Raw genomic sequence first — 19,493 nt, forward strand, 5'->3', positions numbered from 1 at the left:
TGGACTCTGGTTGTATCGTCGACACGATATGTTCGGTCATAGTGATATTTTTGTGAGAATAGACTGATAGCGTTATCGATTGTTAGATTAAAAATTTTTAGCGGTTACTTACATGTGATTCAATACGTTAAAGATTCTCCGGGAACGGCGGATTGTAATGCGCACGCGATATATTTATTTGTGTTAGATATTAGGAAGCATAGTAAACGAAAGCATTAGACAAATATAGCGTAGCATTAGTGCATTAGGCAATCGTCAAGTAAACGAAGTTACACGTTTGTTTCTTCCTCTCTTCGTTTCTTTCGAATTTGTGATTTGTTGTCATAAATATTGTCTATGATTTCTTTTCGATCGTGATTCATCGTGATTTTTTCGTTTGTAGCTTATTGTGGAGATAGAACTGTGAGAGTTACTCCGATCGTAAGCGAAAGTCTTTGCGCGATACGCCGAGTATCGTTGAGTGGGAAGTTGTTCGAGAAAGTTTTATACGTGAAAAAAAAAGAAGACACTGTATATAACATAATTTTTTAATCAAGGAATATTTTAATTTTTTATAATCGTAAGGCGGGATTAGTGCGTCGTTGTCATAAGTTCGATGATTTTTATGCGATCGCATCGACATTCCAAGAATGCAGTTTGCGTTTGGTGACGGAGGAGAGGCAAGTTGTCCGGATTGATTCGCGAATCGGTGAACCGCATGGCTTTCCGAGCATCGCCCTTGCCGCAAAACGACACTAGTCACTCGATTATTCACGCAGGGTATGGATTGGCAACTCCGAACGTGCTAAGGAGGCAAAGTGGAATTATTGTTGCAAACGACATCTCTTGTGTACCAAGCCATTTATGAAATAAAATGGTTTTTTTATATGATTATGAATAAATTATATTATGTCGTTGGATTGGTACTGCTTTTACTATTTGCCTTGACGAAGAGGATCTCAAAGACATTTCTGTGCGCGCAAAAATATTACTCCATCGCCTGAGGACATACATTTTTACATAAAGAAAAGATAATCCAAATTACAAAATGACTGTACGTTTATTACAAAGCAATAATTCTTATCATATAGCAAGCTGTGCTTCTTTGCACAAACATATTGGACGACTTGTGTCGAACGTATGTAACAATATTTTCTTAAACTTTAAGTCTAAGTAAGATATTTTTTCATGAGGTCTAACAAAATTATCATTAACTATTATATGATGAATGAAATCTGAGTTAAATTATCCTGATGAGAAATCTAACAATCCTGTATAGTTTTATATCATTTTATATATTAACAATCTGTGCACAAGAAGTGAAAGAGGCATGAAGACTGTAATGCATATCTTTACATATTTACACGTAACAGACATGTGTCAATTTGCTTCGTTAACCGGCAGAAAAATCCGTTATCTGTTATAAAATTCTGATGACCAAAACGCGCAGCAGGTAGGTATATCTTCCAAGTACGATTTTATTTGACCCTCTGGAACATATGCTGAAACTCGTATATTCCAACAGGTTCCATAATCTTGTCGCAGTAATCTTCCCATTCGCCCTCATTCAAATCCACATCGGTGAATTCCTTGCCACCATTCACAGCTTTGGCTACCCATCCTTCCCCCGCGGAGAAATTATCTGGTTCTACACCCCGGCAGTCAAACACAACGATACTCTTAAACTTTCCCTGGTCGTTCTCGGTGAAGGACTTAATTGAATCCTCGATTATCGTCACGGAGTTCTCTCGTTGGCAGAATTTGCACTTGCATACAAAATTGGTCACCCCGCTGCCCCGTTGCAATGGCACCGACTCTTCCAGGGAGACATAGTTCCACTTCTCCGATTTGTTGCTGCAGTTGCAGCAAATGAACTTGAGACACCATCTGAACTCGGGCCCCGACGGCTTCAGTTCCTCGATGTTGTCGAGTCTGCATGTAATCCACAGCGCTACTTTCACCATTTTCAATCGTGGGATACCAGTATCCTTTCTGTAGGAAATAGTCCATCAATTAGTAGCAGCTATGCATATGCGAAAAGCAAATGTTTTGTGTTCAGGGTTCCTAGGATCCTAATTCTTGAAGAATATTGTATATGAATATTCTGTACATTATTACGTATACTATATATTTTCATATGCAATATTACTCAGTAAGCACCATCTGACAGTAACATAACTGTCAGTATAATTTCTTGTCCAACAACATAACTGTAACATAACACAGTGTTTTTCTGTTACAATAATATAATTTAATTGTATTTAAAAATTATTTTAAAAAGCATTTGAGATTATTAATCATATAAACAAATAAAGTTTTGTGTAAATGTCCAGACATAAGTCCAGTCACTGGGACGTTTATCTTAGTTAACTTCAAAAATTCTTTCAAAGCTTCGAATCTTTGAAATTGTCAAAAGTAACGGCCTTACAGTAAAAAGAACAGGTTTATAAAACAGGTCTATCAAAGAATGGACCTCCAAGTTGATCCCCTTACTTACGAGACACCTCCTTGGTGAGATCAAATAACTGTCAGCTCGTACAAGTTTACAAAAAAATTCTTATGCGGTATTGCGCGTTATTGCGTCTGCAAATGGCGAGCTTATCACCTGCGATTAGCGGATTTATAGCAGACAGCAGCAAGTAAACAAACCGATCAGTTCTCAGTGAAATTCCCAGTTTTCAACGTGTATTGTCTCCCTAATTAAAATGCGTTTTAAAATTACGTTAGAATTACAACGAATATATATTTAATAATAATCACAAAAGAAGAGTTCAACATTACCTTTCGGAAATAAATACGTATCCACACAACTTCGTTCCACTCGCACCGAACCCGCGGAGACGAGCCGGCCCGAAACTCGAGACTTCTCCTTTACTTGACGACTCTCGCTTCCAGAAATTGAGACAGGAGGTCGATACGGCGAGAAACTCCAGACTGACTGACTGAATTACTGAAAAGCCGATATTTACCGGATGAATTTGCGCGCGCACGCGCACCATCCATGATTTCACCGGCGGCGCCATGATGGATTTATTCCACTATGTTCCGAATAGTCCGAATGTTCCGATCTGCTGACATCTTAGCTTAGCAGACAGCCGACAACGGCGACGAGTGATATGGATTTGACTGAACGGTGTCTTATTTTCTTCGCTTGCCTAGCGAGTCTCATCGCCGGCTCTATCACTCAAGATATCCTGGGATGCGGCGGCTTCCTGAAAAGTTATACCGATATCGACTTCAGGAAAGTGCACGTGAAGCTGTGAGTATCTAACTGGGCGAGAGGTTAGACCTGATCGCTATATCAGCTGCATCCTAATAAATGTTAACTGAATGTCAGAATTTTATGAAATAAATTTATCAGGTACACGAAGACTGGTAGTCTAAAGGATCACACCGAAGGCGCGCCTAACACTGGTTACTATTTTCTACCTCTGTACGATAAAGGCGAATATGTTTTAAAGGTGAGCTGGAAAGATGCACCATCATTGCTAGTAATTAAATAATAAATGACGCTCGATATACAAGAAATTTTATGAAATTTGTTTATTACGTGTAATAATGTATAGTTTATTTTCAAAAGTTTCTCTTGTTTTGAAAGGAATACGATTGTCATCTTTTATTAATTTATAAAATTTGTATAATTATTAGCTTCTGTTAGTTGACATTGTTAAAAAGTTTATAAAATGTTGTAAAATTAATATTTAATATATCAGGTAGAACCTCCCAGAGGCTGGAGTTTTGAGCCCACAGAGGTAACATTAAACGTAGACGGTATTACGGATGACTGCAGTCAGGGAAAAGATGTTAACTTTACGTTCAAAGGATTTGGTATTACAGGTCGTGTGAGTAATAAATTTTCTCCTGTTACGAGTAATATTTATCTGAAGATTATTATGGTTTAATTCTGATAATTTTTAACAGTAGACCCTGGTGAAAAAATTTTCGCTGAAATTATTCTACATTTTGGAACATTTCAGCGAAATTGCTGAACATTTGCTAAAATTTCACTGAAAGTGAATTGTTTAGCTAACATACTGAAAAATCGTTGAAACTGAACTGAAATTACTCTGAAATTTCTGTGAAATTTTTGCTGAAATTTTTCTAAAATTTTGCTAAAAATAAATTTTTCAGTTAAAAATCGCTGAAATTAAATTGAAATTTTTCTGAAATGCTAAAATTGTGCCGAAAAGTATTCCAAAACCTGGAATAATTTCAGCGAAATCCACACTAGGGGAATTTTTTATATATATTTTTAATGTGAGTTATTTAATTAATATGAATTATTTTCAGGTGATTAGTTTAGGTACTGACTCCGGTCCTAAAGGAATTACTATCTCCTTATACACAGACAGCAATAAACAAGATCCCATTAAATCGATGTTAACAGCAGAGGGTGGCATATTTTACTTTACTCCCATTCAGCCGGGAAAGTATATTCTTGTTGTGCATCACTCCAAGTAAGTGTACAGTCTGATGTTTGATGAATTTATTTTATGATATGAAAGATAGAAAATGGCATCAATTGTCTTTTTTAGATGGCTAATAAAAGAAAGTAAAATTGAAGTAACTGTACAAGAGGGAAACACAGAACTCGCGGATGGCAGCTTGGTAGTATCAGGATATGATGTTAGTGGCAAAGTTACTAGTGAAAATGAACCAGTGGCTGGTGTATCTTTCATTCTTTTTGGTGTAAGGTTTATTTTATTATTTTCGTATTACCAGTATATTTTAACACTTTGACTGCCATGGATATCCAGTTGGATACACATCTATGTAAGTTTAGGGCATCGCTGTACCTCAATTTTAGTAATGAATACATTTGCTATCCACTATCATCATGAATCAAGAATACTTTGCATTGATTTTATATGATATAATATGATTTTTCTAGACAAATCTATCAACTTTACAGAAAACTTTTATTTAAAAATATTTTAATATAAAAAAAATTTACTTGAAATTATATTATATAAAAAATAATAGTATGACGTTAAGGGACCGATTACAAAAATCCACGTGGCAGTCAAAGTGTTATTGATATTTTTCTAAATTCTAAAGTATTCTTTAATAGAAGTTTTCATAGAATAATTTTGTATACCTTACAGAATGGTATTGCCGAGAAGTGTGAGACTACTCCCATGAATAAAAACTTTGAATCCAGGAAACCACTTTGCCACGTGACTTCAGACAATACCGGTAGATTTATATTCCCCAGTCTATCGCCTGGCGATTATAAGCTTATACCTCACTACGCCGGTGCCCAGACAAAATTCGACGTTCAGCCACCGGAATTGTCTTTCAAAGTTAGCCACAACAGCGTAGTTCTTACTCCAGACTTTAAAGTAACCGGCTTTACGGTCGGTGGTTTAGTACTTAGCGCCACGAACGGAAATCCGTTGCAAGGAGCAAAGATATTCTTGTCACATAAAGAAGTTGCAGTCACAGATAAGAATGGAAAATACGTATTAGATAACATGAAAGCCGGCCAATATACACTTAAAGCGGAATCTGGTATGACAAATTTTACAAGATTTCTTTTAAATTAAATCGTTCACTGACTTCTTTGGAATTATTTGTACAACTATTTGTTCCAGCAAATGTACAATTTAGCGAGAGAACAGTCAAAATATCTCCCACCTCGCCTGAACTTCCTGTGCTGGTACCTTCAGCGTATAAAGTTTCGGGAAAAGTAACCTTGTCAGCGAAGGGGACACTGCATTTTCGTCGAATATCCATTCAGAACACAGCTGCTACATTTTATAAGGAGCTCGACACCAATGAGAAAACGGGAGAATATTCTGTATACCTTGCACCGGATAAATATCAATTGAGTGTAATTGTGAGCACGGAAGAGAAAACTAAGGGTCTACAGTAAGTAACAAATGTAAAAATAAATCAGATTAGATGTAAAGGTTTATGAAATTATATGCGTAAGATAGTTACGAATTATAAAAGTTTTATTATATATTTCTAGATTCTATCCACTACAACAAACAATTGACGTGACGTCTCAACCAATTACTAATGTCAACTTTTTACAATTAAAAGCCACATTAACGGGAACGGTGCACTGTTTGTCAGGGACAGATTGCAGTCAGGCCTCAGTTACTTTGAAAATACTCGATGGAGTCACGATAAAGACGGTACAAGCTAAAGGTGTGCCGACATAAATCAACGTTATTATAATGTTCTTAGTGGTTTAGTATAATTTTGAACTGCAATAACAAATATGGTCTTGTAAAATAAAAAGTATTCTCCAATTTTCTAAATCTTGTGTTTGCAGTAAGCTTGAAAGTTAATTTGATTTCAAGCAACCGATGTAAAATACTTCGTACCTATTTGTTATTGCAATAATGTCTGTTTAATTCGATACGATACTATCTCCTCTGTCTGTGAAGTTGTTTTTCATTACTTAGATGGCCAGTATCAGTTCACGGACGTTCTACCTGGCCACTATGAGATCTTCATCGATAACGACGTGTTTTGCTGGGAAAATCCCAGTTATAGGATTTCGATAACGTCGGAACGCGCCGAAGTACCACCGTTCAAGCAAACCGGCTTCTCCATCACCTTCATATCATCTCACGATACAATCGTGGAATATTTCGAGCCTAATAACACGAAACTAATAACTCTACCTCTGAATAAAGGTAGCATGAGGCATTGTGTGCCTAAATCTGGAACATACACTTTTATTCCGAAAGGTTGCCATATATACGAAAATTCCTCCTACACTTGGGATACAAGCAATCTCTCTCCGATCTTGTTGCATTCCACCGAACACACTCATAAAGGCAGTATTATAAGTTTAAGCATGCAAAACGATCTTAAAGTAAAAATTGAAGATGCAAACGACAGTGTTACGTAAGTTGCATTGTACATCTTGAGAAAAATTTTGTATATATTTTTTTACATTTGTATTTGAGTAATATTAATATTTTTATTAATTTCTTTGAGATATATAAAATGTATATACATACATCTTTGTTTATTAATATATTTTTTGATAGGATTGGTCCACTGAAATATGTAAAAAAAGATGGCGTATACAAGTATGAATTTGAGTTTAAGGCGAAAACGGATAATATGTACACTATCACTCCGTTATCAGACATTCTGCTTTTCAATCCACCGTCTCTGAAAGTTTTCGGCGTGAATGACTGTCATAATGACATCGCAAGTTTTGCTGGCGATTTGGGAAAGGTAGATAACTGTTATTATTTTAAACATATAGAATTCATAGCTCAAACGAGAATATTATTTAGATTATAGCCGGGCAGATTTCTCCACCGTTAGAAGGTGTAACTATACGAATAATTGGAAAAAATGACGAGTCTCCAATTCATACTTTAGTTACACAAAAAGATGGGATTTACAGCGTTGGACCTTTAGATGGGAAAATTGAATATAGGTATGTTGGCAATAATTTATTATTATTATTATAACAATTAGTTATCGTAAAATTAATAATTGTTTGTTTATAGTGTTACAGCTGAGAAGGAGGGCTTTGTAATCACAGGACCTGATGCTAAAGGAGTATTTTTGGCGCACAAATTGGCCGAGATTATTGTGCAAGTTTCTGATCACGCTGACGATTCTTCATTGCAGGTAACTCAATAAAATATTAACAGAAAAAAAAAAGAAAATATAATTGTATTATTTTTCAGGGTGTACTCCTTTCTTTGTCAGGCGGTCAAAGTTACCGCAAGAACAGCATAACTAATGAAGACGGAAAATTTATATTTAATTCGTTGTCACCGGGTGAATATTATCTACGACCTATGATGAAGGAATATCGCTTTGATCCGTCATCAAAGATGATTAACGTCGTGGAAGGGGCGACCGTCAATGTGAATCTATTCGGTAATAGAGTTGCCTATAGCGCTTACGGTTCCATTACATCTTTGAATGGGGAACCGGAAGTCGGCTTACTGGTCGAAGTTCAAGGCCAAGGAAATTGTTCCAGTCTCCAAGAAGAGGCCACGACTGAAGAGAATGGTAACTTCAGGATCCGCGGTCTTCAGCCTACGGTGAATATTTATGTTAAAGATATAACTTGCGCAATAATATAAAATGATTTTATATCTTATTGATCTAATTTTTACTTATAACAATTTATTAATTTTATAGTGCATCTACGCCTTCCGTCTGAAGCTGAACGTAGAGAGCAACGCTCATATACAGCGCACGAGCCCTAGTTCTCAGCTGGTGCAGCCGGTGCAGGACATCCACAATTTGCGACTGATCGCCTTTCATCCGATTTCGCGCACGGACGTCTCGGTGCATGTCACATCCGCCCAACCGGAACACTATCGTACGATCAAGGTGAAACTGTGCCGAGAGGACGCTCCCGATTCTCCGGTGCACATTTCCAAGTTGGACGTGCAGCAATCCACCAGTAAGAACACCGGCACTTATAACGCCGGTTTCCTGGTGCATTTCCCACCGTTACAAGCCGATGGCAGGAAGTACTTCGTCCAATTGGAGTCATCGTTGTCTCAGGCCGTGCACAAGTATCGCACTATTCCGGTTTACTTCGAGGCGAACTCGTCATTCAAATACGTCAAGTTGGCGTTCAACGCGGAGCGGAAAGTCGATCAGGGTGAGATGACTCAGACATCGGTGATCGCGCTGCCATTCATCATGATAGTCGCATTGGCGTTCATTAATCGTGAAAATCTGTGGGTTTGGTTAAACGCGCTACTGGAGAGACGTTCCAAGCCAGTGCCGAGCTCCAGAACGCCTGTCCAGGCCATTCCTATCGATCCTAGAGCGGATGATATCATAGTCGAACAAATAATGAATATTAACAAGAGGAAGACGAAGCCACGGAAAACATAGACCGTATTGTCATCGTTAGCACCATTATCATTTATACAGTGAGATTCGTTTGTATTGATCTCAAGAAATTATCGAAGATGCAAAGATCTTATCGTTCATTGTTTTATACATCTAATCGTTGTGTAATTTATACGCAATATCTACCACGATAGTCGTATGTGTCAAAAACAAAAAGACTATCTCGATACACTTAGAGTGTATTTAGATTTGTTAATATTTATACGTACGAACAATATTAATGAGATAATTGTGTTTGATCGGAGATGTATATAACGTGCATGAATTGTTTGTATGTATATCAAGAAACTTTATCACTGTAATAGTTTAATGTAAGAGACATGCAAACGTAAACTATGCATCCGATAAATCGTGATATAACCGTTAAGTTATATAAAGTAAGATGTACATACAAAAATTGCTGTTGTTATATAAATGGAATTGTTATTATAAATATTCTTACTTGCAAATAATTATGCAATTTTTACTCTTTCAAATACACGTTTTACTTTATTCTATAAATTAACGTAAGAACGAGAAGTAGAGGATGAATGTTTAAAGTATTTTATTTTGTGAAATATATTACGAGCTCAAATTTATACATCTACCTATTCTATATTTAGATAACGAAGTACGCCTGGAAAAAAATACAATAAGAGATGTAAAGCATGATGCATTAGAATCATTGTATCGGGGATATTAATCATTATATACGTACCACAGGATTTGCGTTGTACATGCATTTGTTAAAGTTTATGGCTATGATGCACTTGTCAGTACCCTCTGAAAATGTCGTAGACAATCATGTATAAAATGCATTGTGAAACGTAATTTTAATTAATTACATTTCATGTGCAAAGATTATTATATATACAGCTTTATTAATAATAGAATAAGTCATTCCGAACAATAGTTGCATTTTTGTTTTTTTCTTATATTTTTCTAATTAGACGACGTAATTTATCTCAACAAATTAATACTTGCCTATTTTGCGACACTGTTCGATCATTTCCATTCCAATATGTTTGTATGCCTGCGGCATCAACTTGGACAAGATCTTGTAGTTTATTTTGCCGTCTTTCTTCATCTAATCAAAAGAAGTTCAAGCTTTAGCAATCCAATTTTAATAATTGTATTATACTGTTTTTATAAAAAAAAAACTTATTTTACCGCTCCCCCTTTTTCCATTACACATTTGAAGTAACATGACAATGTTTTGTCGTTAGTCGGAAATTCGCCTAATTCTGCCCCATCTAGCATCTCTGTAAATAAAATCATTAAAATTATTAGATGATTTAATACATAATGATAGATGTAAGAACAGGAAAGTAGTACAAATTATTTTTGACGAGTACCAAACGATTTGATTATTTCTTTTATAAGAGGATATTTAAAATACATATTTCTTCTAACTTCAAATATGTTTTAGTACTTATCCCCCACTTTAATTCTTCAAAAAATTTGCGAGAAATCGAAAGTAGAAAAATTGTTTTATAATTATAACATTACTTTAATACATTTTTAATGCCTGCAATTATGTGAATATCAATTCGTAATTCAATAAAGAATTCAAAAACTTCCTCCCAAAAAAGGGAAGAAATGTTATCTATATGGACATATTTTTTGTATAATTATATATAATTATATATGAAACATTTTTTCCCGGATTTTGATGAAAATTTTTCGCCAATACTTAAATATCACTTAAGTGCCACTTGCTCATGTGAATTAGTGTGGGGGATAAATAGTATTTAAATAAGTTAGGCGAAATTCGTGTGTACATTAGTTGGTTCTTCTTTTGTTAGTAATAAATATTGAGGCCGTTAATTAAATGCTGATATTCTGAAAACATACCGTTTGTCGCGCCGGTTTCACCCATACATTTTTTTCGCAAATTTCCAGCCAATTTCCTTAATTCATCATGAACAGTACTCCAATCTATATCCTATATAAAATTATTATATCGACGTTTATAAAAATCTCTTTCGTAGGTATTTAAACTCATGTTCGTACTCACTTCTTCGTTACAACTCACGATAACGAGCTGCGTGAGAATCATAGAGGCACAGATGAGGATTAAGCTTTTTTTTGCCATTTCTCGTATTTAACACAATTGATATGAATTTAATCGAAAAATGTTTATTCGTCCATCTAGGATTACTAAATGCGCGACCGCGCTGAATCATCGAGAATTTATGTAAATCTTGGCGACGAAGTGGGAGATAATAATTAGCTATTAAAGATAAAAACCAGCTATCAGTTTTATTAATCACACGAATATATCGCATCAAAATAATCAGGAAATTAAATAAGATGTCAGATTCAGAGCGCAAATTTTGTCAATCATAATCGCACGCATGTTTTGGAAAATATTTTTCGAAAGTATTTCGAAACGATCTTTTCACAGATCTGATTATGAACTTCTATACTGTATGATATGTAAAATAATTAGTATCTCGCACGCAGAAACTATTTCTCACAGGCAAAAAAAAGTTCGAAAAGAGTACAAGCTTGAAAGGGTCCAGAATTATTTTAGAATTCCGGGGAAAAATGTACAATTTGTAATTTTGTATAAGTGTGCGGCTGTAAGCGAAAAGCATGACGGTAAACAAAACGTGTAATTTAAGAATCAAACAATGCATCCAATCTGTTTCCTAAGTAACAATCGTACGATAATTTCTTCCTGGTTTCGCGGCCTATAATTTCATTCAGTACATAGTTGGTGCCCGACGTCAAACACTATGATATTTGTATACTGCCTGACAAATGAAATGTTTTAGTCTTTTAATTATAACTTGCATTTTAATTATAACTGCACTAATCCTACGCGTTGTGTAACTTCGCGTTGTGAAATTATATGCAACCAGTCTTGCGGTCAAATCGTCTTCTACCGCAAGATTTGTGACTATCAAACAAAGGTTATTACATCGCCCGTAGAATTTCTCAGTCTTTAAAATCTATGTCTAATCTAGATCTTCACTCTAAAAAATATGGGTGCGAATTTAACATGCAATATTTAGATTCATATAATTTTCACCGTGTTTGATTGATGATTGTAAACCAATGTGATGTGGAATTAACACTGTAGTTTAAAACTCATGGTATTAAATCCATACCATGTTAATATTTATAATAATATTAATAATAATTGATGCGCAATAAATAAATGGACGAGACATCAGCAATATATTATTTAATTCTATCGACATTATTTGAGATCTGATGTACATAATAATATATGCTAAAAAAAAATCAAAATTAAAAAAAATAATTGTTTAGTAAATTAGTGAAATTTATTAAAATGCGCATGAAAATTAAATTTAAAAAAATTTGTTTATCATGGTTTGAATAAAATCAGGTCTGAAGGGGTTAATACTAAATATAATATAATCCACACTCATATTTTTTAAACAGTGTAATAATCATGACCTAGATCTAATAGTTACGATTTTTACGTCTTTTTCGTATTCACCGGGAGAGTCGCTTTGCGTTAAATCGTAATATGCTCTTCCACTTGCCGCACGCACACGATCTGCTATTTCTGTTCTCATCGTCACAAAGGACTCGTTTGCGAATGAACGTTTCAAGTGTGTCATAGTTGTAAACCTCTTCTTCCGTTGCGTTCGATCATCAAGTATGACCTCAACCGGCAATTGGAGCGTTTCACTGCCGCAATCTGCGATATCAAACTCGGTCTTGTCAAACGAGAGCGCCATCAATTTATCAAGTCTGCCAATCAATCCGATAGAGACACTTTATACAAATCGTAGGTCTTCCTGGAAAAAAAAAGAATCTCTGACGTCATAATTCGTACGAGAGCTATGTGCACTTCGAAATGTGTGATACATTTGTACGCGATTTGCAGCGAAGGTACAGCCCTTATAGAAGTTTAATACTGGAAGGTAGTGCTTAATTACTTATTTTGAGTATTAAAAGCACTATTGTTGAATGCTTTTAATACTCAAATAAATAATTTTTGGATGTTAAATTGACTAGTATTAAATTTCTGTTTGTGTGTGTAGAAATAATCCCCTTTTAAGGGAGGAAACAAGATGGTCGAAGATTATCGATTAGATCGCTGAATTCTTTATTTCATCGACACATTCGTATACGGTTTATTCAATACGGCATGTACAGCGGTTACATGATAAAGTGGAAAGTGGTTTTAAACGTAAAAACATCTCGATACGAAATTGTATCTTGAGCATTTTGTTCTTGGTCTTCTTACGCTGTCGTCTCCTCGCCCCGCTCATTAGAATAGATAGTAAGTCTGAAACGGACAGTGCGGTCACGCGTAAGATGAGGATAATTTTCATTGCGATTAAACAATATGAAATCACTTACCCTAGGAGATAGCTCCGCGTAGCATTTGTTGAACGCGTACGCGTATTCACAATTATCGCCCTTCGCTGCAAACAGAGAAGTAATTATAAGTTATTAATTGCTTTACGTAACGGGACACGAAGGATCGTGTGTAATCGAAAATAAAATGAAACAACTAAAATATCGAAGAATTTAAACAGAAAAGGTAAACGTTGAAAGATTAAAGTTCGAAGCTTTCGATATTGAAGAGGCTTTCGATAATTTCCCTCTATTCATAAATATAATATAATTCAAGAGACATAAAGATATCTTTAAAGGAGACTTTTGATCCACAATTTCTTTTTTTATTATTGTCAACATAATTACAATCGAAATGAGCATTAAAGACATCATTCTGTTTCTTGGATCGTCAATTCCACCCCATATAAAAATTTAATACTAGAAAATAAAGATTATAATTATTTTGAATATTAAAATTGTTCAACATCGAACAACAGTGTTTTTAATACTTAAAATAAGTATAATGAGAGAAATGTTTGATATAGTAACTATTTATTTCGTTGTGACTTACAAAAACTTTCTTTTACATTTTAATTTAAAAATTTTGTTGTTGTCACATGTTTTATTGTCACATATCAATAAAATAAATGGTTATTTATATTAGACATTTCTCTTAATATATGCAACTTCCAGTATTAAATTGGATTTCTGTATTCTCTTACAGTTTCAAATCCTCTTAATTTCGAAGCAAGTCTATTACTTAATATTTATATATTAATATACTCACTATAATATACTCACTATTAATTAATATGAAACTAATTTCAGTAATATTTTAAGGATTACTTTCGGCGCGATTTCAGAAATTTCGAGCACACGCAATCGAACGAACGAAAAAGAAAAGGACAGTAGATACCCAAATAGTTACCGATCCCCTTGCACTCGCTGATCGCTTTCTCAACCTCGGCTCTATAGGCGGGTATTCTCTGGAAGAACGTCAGCATCCCGTTCAGACTTAGCTCTCTCTTATCATCGACCAGACCGAATTGTTCCCAGAGACAATACATGTAGCACTGCGAGAAATCAGATGGGACAATCTTTAATTCCTGCAAGTCTTACAATATCTTCGTATTTCGTCGACCACGCGATGCTGCACGGAAAGAAGGTTTTACTGAAGTATCTAAAAATTTAACTAGAAATAGATCTGAAAATAATTTTTTTGAACTATCGAAATAATTATATATAATTCGCTCAAACTGATTGCTGGAACATCAACATTTTTTGCAGCATTGCTTATGTTTGAGTTTCCTGCAGAATTATTTTGAAGTCCAACAAAATTATTTTCGGATTTATATCTAGCTAAATTTTTAGATATTTCAACAAAATCATTCTTTCTTTATAGGATAATATTTCTTTTTTGCTAGATGTAAATGGTAATTCACGTGCCTCGTGTACTCACCTTCAATTGACGTGTTTCCGGCCATTGACCGTTTCTTACCGCTTCTATGTCGGCTAAAAAAGTACGTATTCCGTATATATTAATGTATATCCAATATATCCATTAATATATTTTACAAATAATTTTCATATTTAATTAGTTTCTTAAAACGCGAAATAAATATACTTTAAACGCATTATTAGAGTGCAAAATAGATCCACCATTCATTCTTTTTAACATGTGAGATGTTAATGTGAGACATTTTAATTTTAATTTTTTCTCTGTATTTTTAACGCTAGATAAAAAATTAAAATAAATTTAAAATATCAAGTCCAAAGAAAAACACGCTCACGCAATTCATCCCCCACCGCCGGATAGTATTGAAAAAAAAACCACCCTGAACTCCCGAACTCTGAAATAGTTTTATCGACTTAATTCGAAGGATAGTGTGTCAGTTTCGCGAGCATCAGCTGTACAACTTTATGCGCCGTCGCGATAATTAAAAGTGCGATCGATAATTTTATTCACATTGGGGTGAACGAACTCTCTCGTTGAATAATATACCTGTGGCAACTCCCGTTTGCGTTTGGCAGGCGTTCACGACACTGGCTGCGGTCGCGATCATCTGATCGGAAACGAAGCTGGGTCTTGTCTGTAAAATAGATCGATGTCATTGAGATTAATAGGTAGTAGTTGAGAGATAGGTAATGAGAGACGAACACTCTTGCAGCAGCTGTGTTGGTGGATTATGATATATTTTTTTTACACACAGCAACTTATGTCCATTTCTACCAACGTAGATTAACTTTCATCTCGGTTTAATTTATTTTATCTTCTTCTAATTTTTAAAACTAAAAAAAATAAACAGTAAGTTAATCGAGGTTGAAGTTAATTACATTGGTAGAAACGAAAATTAACGGAGAGATATTGTCTGTAGATATAATTATTTCCCTTCATTATTGTTTTCCAATATCTGATTATTTTTGTAATTATGTCAATATTAATTTTTCGTTTTCATAAAAAATTAATAATAAGTCAAATCGAAATTAATCTACGTTGGTAAAAACTGATATTAACGAAGAGAATGTCTGTGTATAATTATTCTTTTTCGTTATTATTTTTCCAATATCGGATTACTTTTATAATTATTTTAAAATCAATTTTTCATTTCCGTAAATATCGTAACACTGTGTACCGTAAAAGAATAAAAAGAGAAAAGATATTATTCCTTCTTGACTTAAAACATTTTCTTACATAGAAAATTTTAATTGCTATTTTGATACTAAATAACAAAATCAAGCAAATAGCGATTTAAAATATCAAGCAAAAAAAGCGAAAAAGAAAGCATCGCACAAGTTATTGAACGCGTAATTAATCCTTGACCGCCAAAATTGACAGCGATCGAGAAAAACCACCCCTCGATTGCCAAGTTTCTACCCAGTTTTTGCCAAGTTTCGTTGAAGCTCCGAAATACATAATCATCAGACTTCTTTGATTTTGGCAATTTTAAAAATTATTTAAAAAAATAAAATAAAATTCTATTGAACTTTTTCATGTACTTTTAATTTTGTTCTCGAAGGGGTATAATTTTCCTTCAAGGTCCCCAGATTCGCCTATGCACCCTTTTGCCACGTACCCCGCAGGACACGATCCACGCCTGAAGGAGGAAACCCAGGACGACCGTGAGAAGCCTCATCCTTGGTGTCTGTCAAATGTATTCGTATTCCTTATCACTTTTACGGAACGTTCCTCCTCGCTAACTGCCGTCGGTGGTGCGAGCGTATCTTTGCCCGCGGCAATCCCGTTTCCGGCGCGTGTCGATGTGTGAAGACGTACGGAGTGCGCGCCGTCCGCGAGGCGAGGGTGCGACTGAACGTCGGAGTCGAGAGGCCGAGTGGCGACACGGGTAGCCGAACGGGGGTCGGGATGAGAGATGAGGCACGGGGTCCAGAAGCCGAGAGAGTGACAGAGGTGGAAGCTGCAAGCCCTGCCGCGCGTCCTGAAAGCTGATTCGAGAGCAGGTCGCAAGCTGTTATCCTTCTCTCTCTCTTGTTTTCTTCTTCTCTCGCGCGCCGCGCCGCCCTTGCGCTGTTTTCACGCGAACCGTGTTCGATGATAGACGCTCCTGTCATCAGCATCTTTTTAATTCGATTGTTTATTAACCTTTCATTACCTGTGTGGAGTATCGAATACGACACTTATAAGCCCTTACAAAAATCCAATACTGGCCAGTTTGATACTGAAAGATAGTGATTGATTATTTATTTTAAGTACTAAAAGCAAAGCTGAACAATAGTACTGTTGATACTCAAAATGAGTTACTCTCTAAATTCTTTGGAGTGAAATCTCACTTTAAAAAATGAATATTAAGCCAGTCTTGGAAAAGAAAAAATTTTTAAGAGTGAGATTTACTCTAAAAGGATATCAAAAAGTAATTATTTTCAGTATTAAATTTACTTTCCAATATTAAACTTCTACAAGGAAATTTGCTAAAATTGTTTATACATATTATTATACTTAATACAAATTAAAAAAAAAGTTTTTTGAATATTTTTTATCTAAAGGATTTATATAATATATTATCAGTTTTTTATTTAATTGTAAATCATTAAAAAAAATAAAAATTGAGATATAATGTTGGGATGTCGCAAACACTCCCCCACGCGAATAATTACGTTAAAGAAAACCATACGAGTAATGTAGGCTAATCTCACGTAACATTACACGTATATTTGATATGAATCCCGAGAGATTTCGAATATGAGGAAGAATAAAAATAAAAAATAGAGCGAATATTTTTTATTCACCTTCTAACTCGAATAAAATAACACCGGTTTAATCCGACAGATAGATTTATATATTTCCGAATATTTAATCCTTTCAACGTTTCGTTAATTATACTTTTTTTATTTTGCAAAAAATTAAATTTTTTACAATTACAGAAAGTATTTTAATTATGGCAACAAATTTCTCAACAAACTCGTAGTTTCTTTTCTTAAAAAAAATTGTAGGAATTTCTAAAGAATATTTAAAAAGGGAAATCATAAATATCTAACCCTTGATTTTTTCCCAATTTCCAGCTGTGCATCCCAGCTTTGTGAAGCCTCTCTCTAATTGTATCCATGCTGCACTTAAGAGCACAGGTGCTACTATTAGCGATTTTTTTCGATTGGAGTTCTTTTTTTTTATTGATGCACTCAATCGACAGTGCGATCAAAACGTCCCACGTCACACTGACGCGATATAGTGCGCTCTTTTCATCATGCAAAGATAAATTACCGTCTCCTCGATATAGAAGAGCTTTCGATTCTAGGCCAGGTCACATACATAGACAGATTTGATTGGCGGATGTTACTAGTTTACGATCCGACCCTACGTAATATCTCCTCTATCCTATGCGATGTTGACACGAATACGACTCCTGTGTCTCTCTCCTCAATCTTCATCTTTATGCTGTACCAAATTATTCTGTCGAGACTATCATCGTTATTTTTGTCCTAGTTACAAGATCTATCTGAAGATAAATAAATGTTATTCTTAATATCACAATATTTATCATGCATTAAAAAATTTTTAATTGAAATTATAGAAAGGGCAAATTATCCTGTCGCGAATTATCGAATTTATGGAAAAAGCAAGGAGAGAAATTTTCTCGTAATGAATATTAATAATTTTAATTTTTTTTTAATTCTTTCTTTAAGAAATTTAATATGGAAGGTAGTGGATTAATTACATATTTTGAATACAAAAGTACACACACACAAACACAAAGTTGTGTTCAGTGCTTCTAATATTCAAAATCAGTAATTAATTCCTATCTTTCTATTAAATCGAATTTAGTTAAGGATTAACAATCCTTTTAATCAATTCGTTTACTTCACAACATTTTATAGCGATTAACATAAAAGTAACAATTTTGAAAAATCCTCTCTGCAGTTAAAAGAAAAAATTATATCTTCTATCTACATATATTTATACATTTATTTCAATGCTGTCTGACCGATGTAACCCATTTCTACTTTGTGCAGACAAAACGAGATAGAATACAGAAATGATCGTACAGAAATGAATTTTACGTTCTATTTTATTGTTTCTAACAGTAAATAATTAAAGATAATTCGACTAAACTTCTGCAATAATTGTTAGGTATATATATATAATATTTTATACTGTTTTTTATTAACACAAATAGAATTATTAATTTTTTTATATACGAAAATTTAAGAAAATTAGATCAAGAAGCAATTATATAATTTGAAATTTCGCTTTAAATGATTCTGCTTGAATCAATCTAATCAGAATTTGGTCGAAGTCACCCTTATCCTATCTTATCATATTATCTCTATATGAGTAACATGTGTTACACCTGCAGATATACATATTGCGCATCTTGCAGAAAATTAGGGAAATTAGATTTTACAAAAAGAGAATTAAAATAATGTGCTCGTAAGATACATTACTTTATTAATGTAATATACATATAAAAATACATTACTTTATTACAATATAAATACAAAATTACAAAATAATGGAATTCTGATTTGAAATTCGATGCCGATAACAGTTCGTTTATAGAAGGTTTAACGCGTTTTATTGATTAACGATTTTTATTTTACGCCTGGGCGTGTAATTTCGGACGCTGAAAATGTAAGGGCTCAGACAATAGAAATAACCCAGATAGCATAGATAGTTCAAAAAGAATTCAGTCGTAAATATGTCATCAATTCTGAATTTATTATCATCAGATGCAAAAAGAATTCTTTCTTTTCAGAATTTTTTAGAAAAACAATTCTTTTGCATCCGAAAATAAACTCAGAACTGATGACGTACGACTGGATTCTTTTAAATTTTGAACTCTATGTCCCAGACAACACACAATATTTATAAAATATTTACAAAGTATTTATAAATATTT

At 34.2% G+C, this 19,493-nt stretch overlaps 4 protein-coding genes across 7 annotated transcripts; 1 reads left to right on the forward strand and 3 right to left on the reverse strand.

The window, feature by feature from the left end:
- Positions 1–378: 378 nt before the first annotated feature.
- On the reverse strand, positions 379–2,947 carry LOC108729298 (UPF0587 protein C1orf123 homolog). 3 transcript variants are annotated; one of them, XM_018458357.1, is made up of 3 exons: positions 2,761–2,947; positions 2,477–2,675; positions 379–1,971 (listed from the first exon to the last, which is right to left on the reverse strand). In XM_018458357.1, exon 3 carries the CDS (start codon positions 1,941–1,943, stop codon positions 1,458–1,460), a length of 486 nt encoding a protein of 161 aa, XP_018313859.1. In that variant the 5' UTR covers positions 1,944–1,971; positions 2,477–2,675; positions 2,761–2,947; the 3' UTR covers positions 379–1,457. The 3 variants fall into 3 exon arrangements, with proteins under 3 accessions (XP_018313859.1, XP_018313860.1, XP_018313861.1); XM_018458358.1 differs by having other exon boundaries at positions 2,473–2,675; XM_018458359.1 differs by lacking the exon at positions 2,477–2,675.
- A 119-nt stretch (positions 2,948–3,066) lies between these two features.
- LOC108729286 (nodal modulator 3) lies at positions 3,067–9,208 on the forward strand. Of its 2 annotated transcripts, XM_018458332.1 has the most exons (14): positions 3,067–3,238; positions 3,341–3,440; positions 3,693–3,821; positions 4,270–4,436; positions 4,515–4,668; positions 5,085–5,490; positions 5,574–5,850; positions 5,954–6,135; positions 6,396–6,843; positions 6,990–7,182; positions 7,245–7,390; positions 7,464–7,587; positions 7,647–8,009; positions 8,110–9,208. In XM_018458332.1, the coding sequence occupies exons 1-14, from the start codon at positions 3,096–3,098 to the stop codon at positions 8,818–8,820; spliced, it is 3,543 nt and encodes a 1,180-aa protein (XP_018313834.1). In that variant the 5' UTR covers positions 3,067–3,095; the 3' UTR covers positions 8,821–9,208. The 2 variants fall into 2 exon arrangements, with proteins under 2 accessions (XP_018313834.1, XP_018313835.1); XM_018458333.1 differs by lacking the exon at positions 3,067–3,238 and having other exon boundaries at positions 3,360–3,440; positions 4,278–4,436.
- A 104-nt stretch (positions 9,209–9,312) lies between these two features.
- Obp11 (odorant binding protein 11) lies at positions 9,313–11,163 on the reverse strand. Its single transcript, XM_018458336.1, has 6 exons — positions 10,835–11,163; positions 10,672–10,762; positions 9,988–10,079; positions 9,802–9,904; positions 9,536–9,600; positions 9,313–9,454 (listed from the first exon to the last, which is right to left on the reverse strand). The coding sequence occupies exons 1-6, from the start codon at positions 10,910–10,912 to the stop codon at positions 9,437–9,439; spliced, it is 447 nt and encodes a 148-aa protein (XP_018313838.1). The 5' UTR covers positions 10,913–11,163; the 3' UTR covers positions 9,313–9,436.
- Positions 11,164–12,880: 1,717 nt separating this feature from the next.
- Positions 12,881–16,360, reverse strand: Obp10 (odorant binding protein 10). The gene is made up of 6 exons (XM_018458337.1): positions 16,215–16,360; positions 15,143–15,230; positions 14,600–14,652; positions 14,057–14,213; positions 13,162–13,226; positions 12,881–13,087 (listed from the first exon to the last, which is right to left on the reverse strand). Exons 1-6 carry the CDS (start codon positions 16,272–16,274, stop codon positions 13,070–13,072), a joined length of 441 nt encoding a protein of 146 aa, XP_018313839.1. The 5' UTR covers positions 16,275–16,360; the 3' UTR covers positions 12,881–13,069.
- Positions 16,361–19,493: the final 3,133 nt, after the last annotated feature.

This window comes from Mycetomoellerius zeteki, unplaced genomic scaffold (genome assembly GCF_001594055.1).
Source record: "Mycetomoellerius zeteki isolate Tzet28-1 unplaced genomic scaffold, Tzet1.0 scaffold72, whole genome shotgun sequence".
NCBI classification, from domain to species: domain Eukaryota; kingdom Metazoa; phylum Arthropoda; class Insecta; order Hymenoptera; family Formicidae; genus Mycetomoellerius; species Mycetomoellerius zeteki.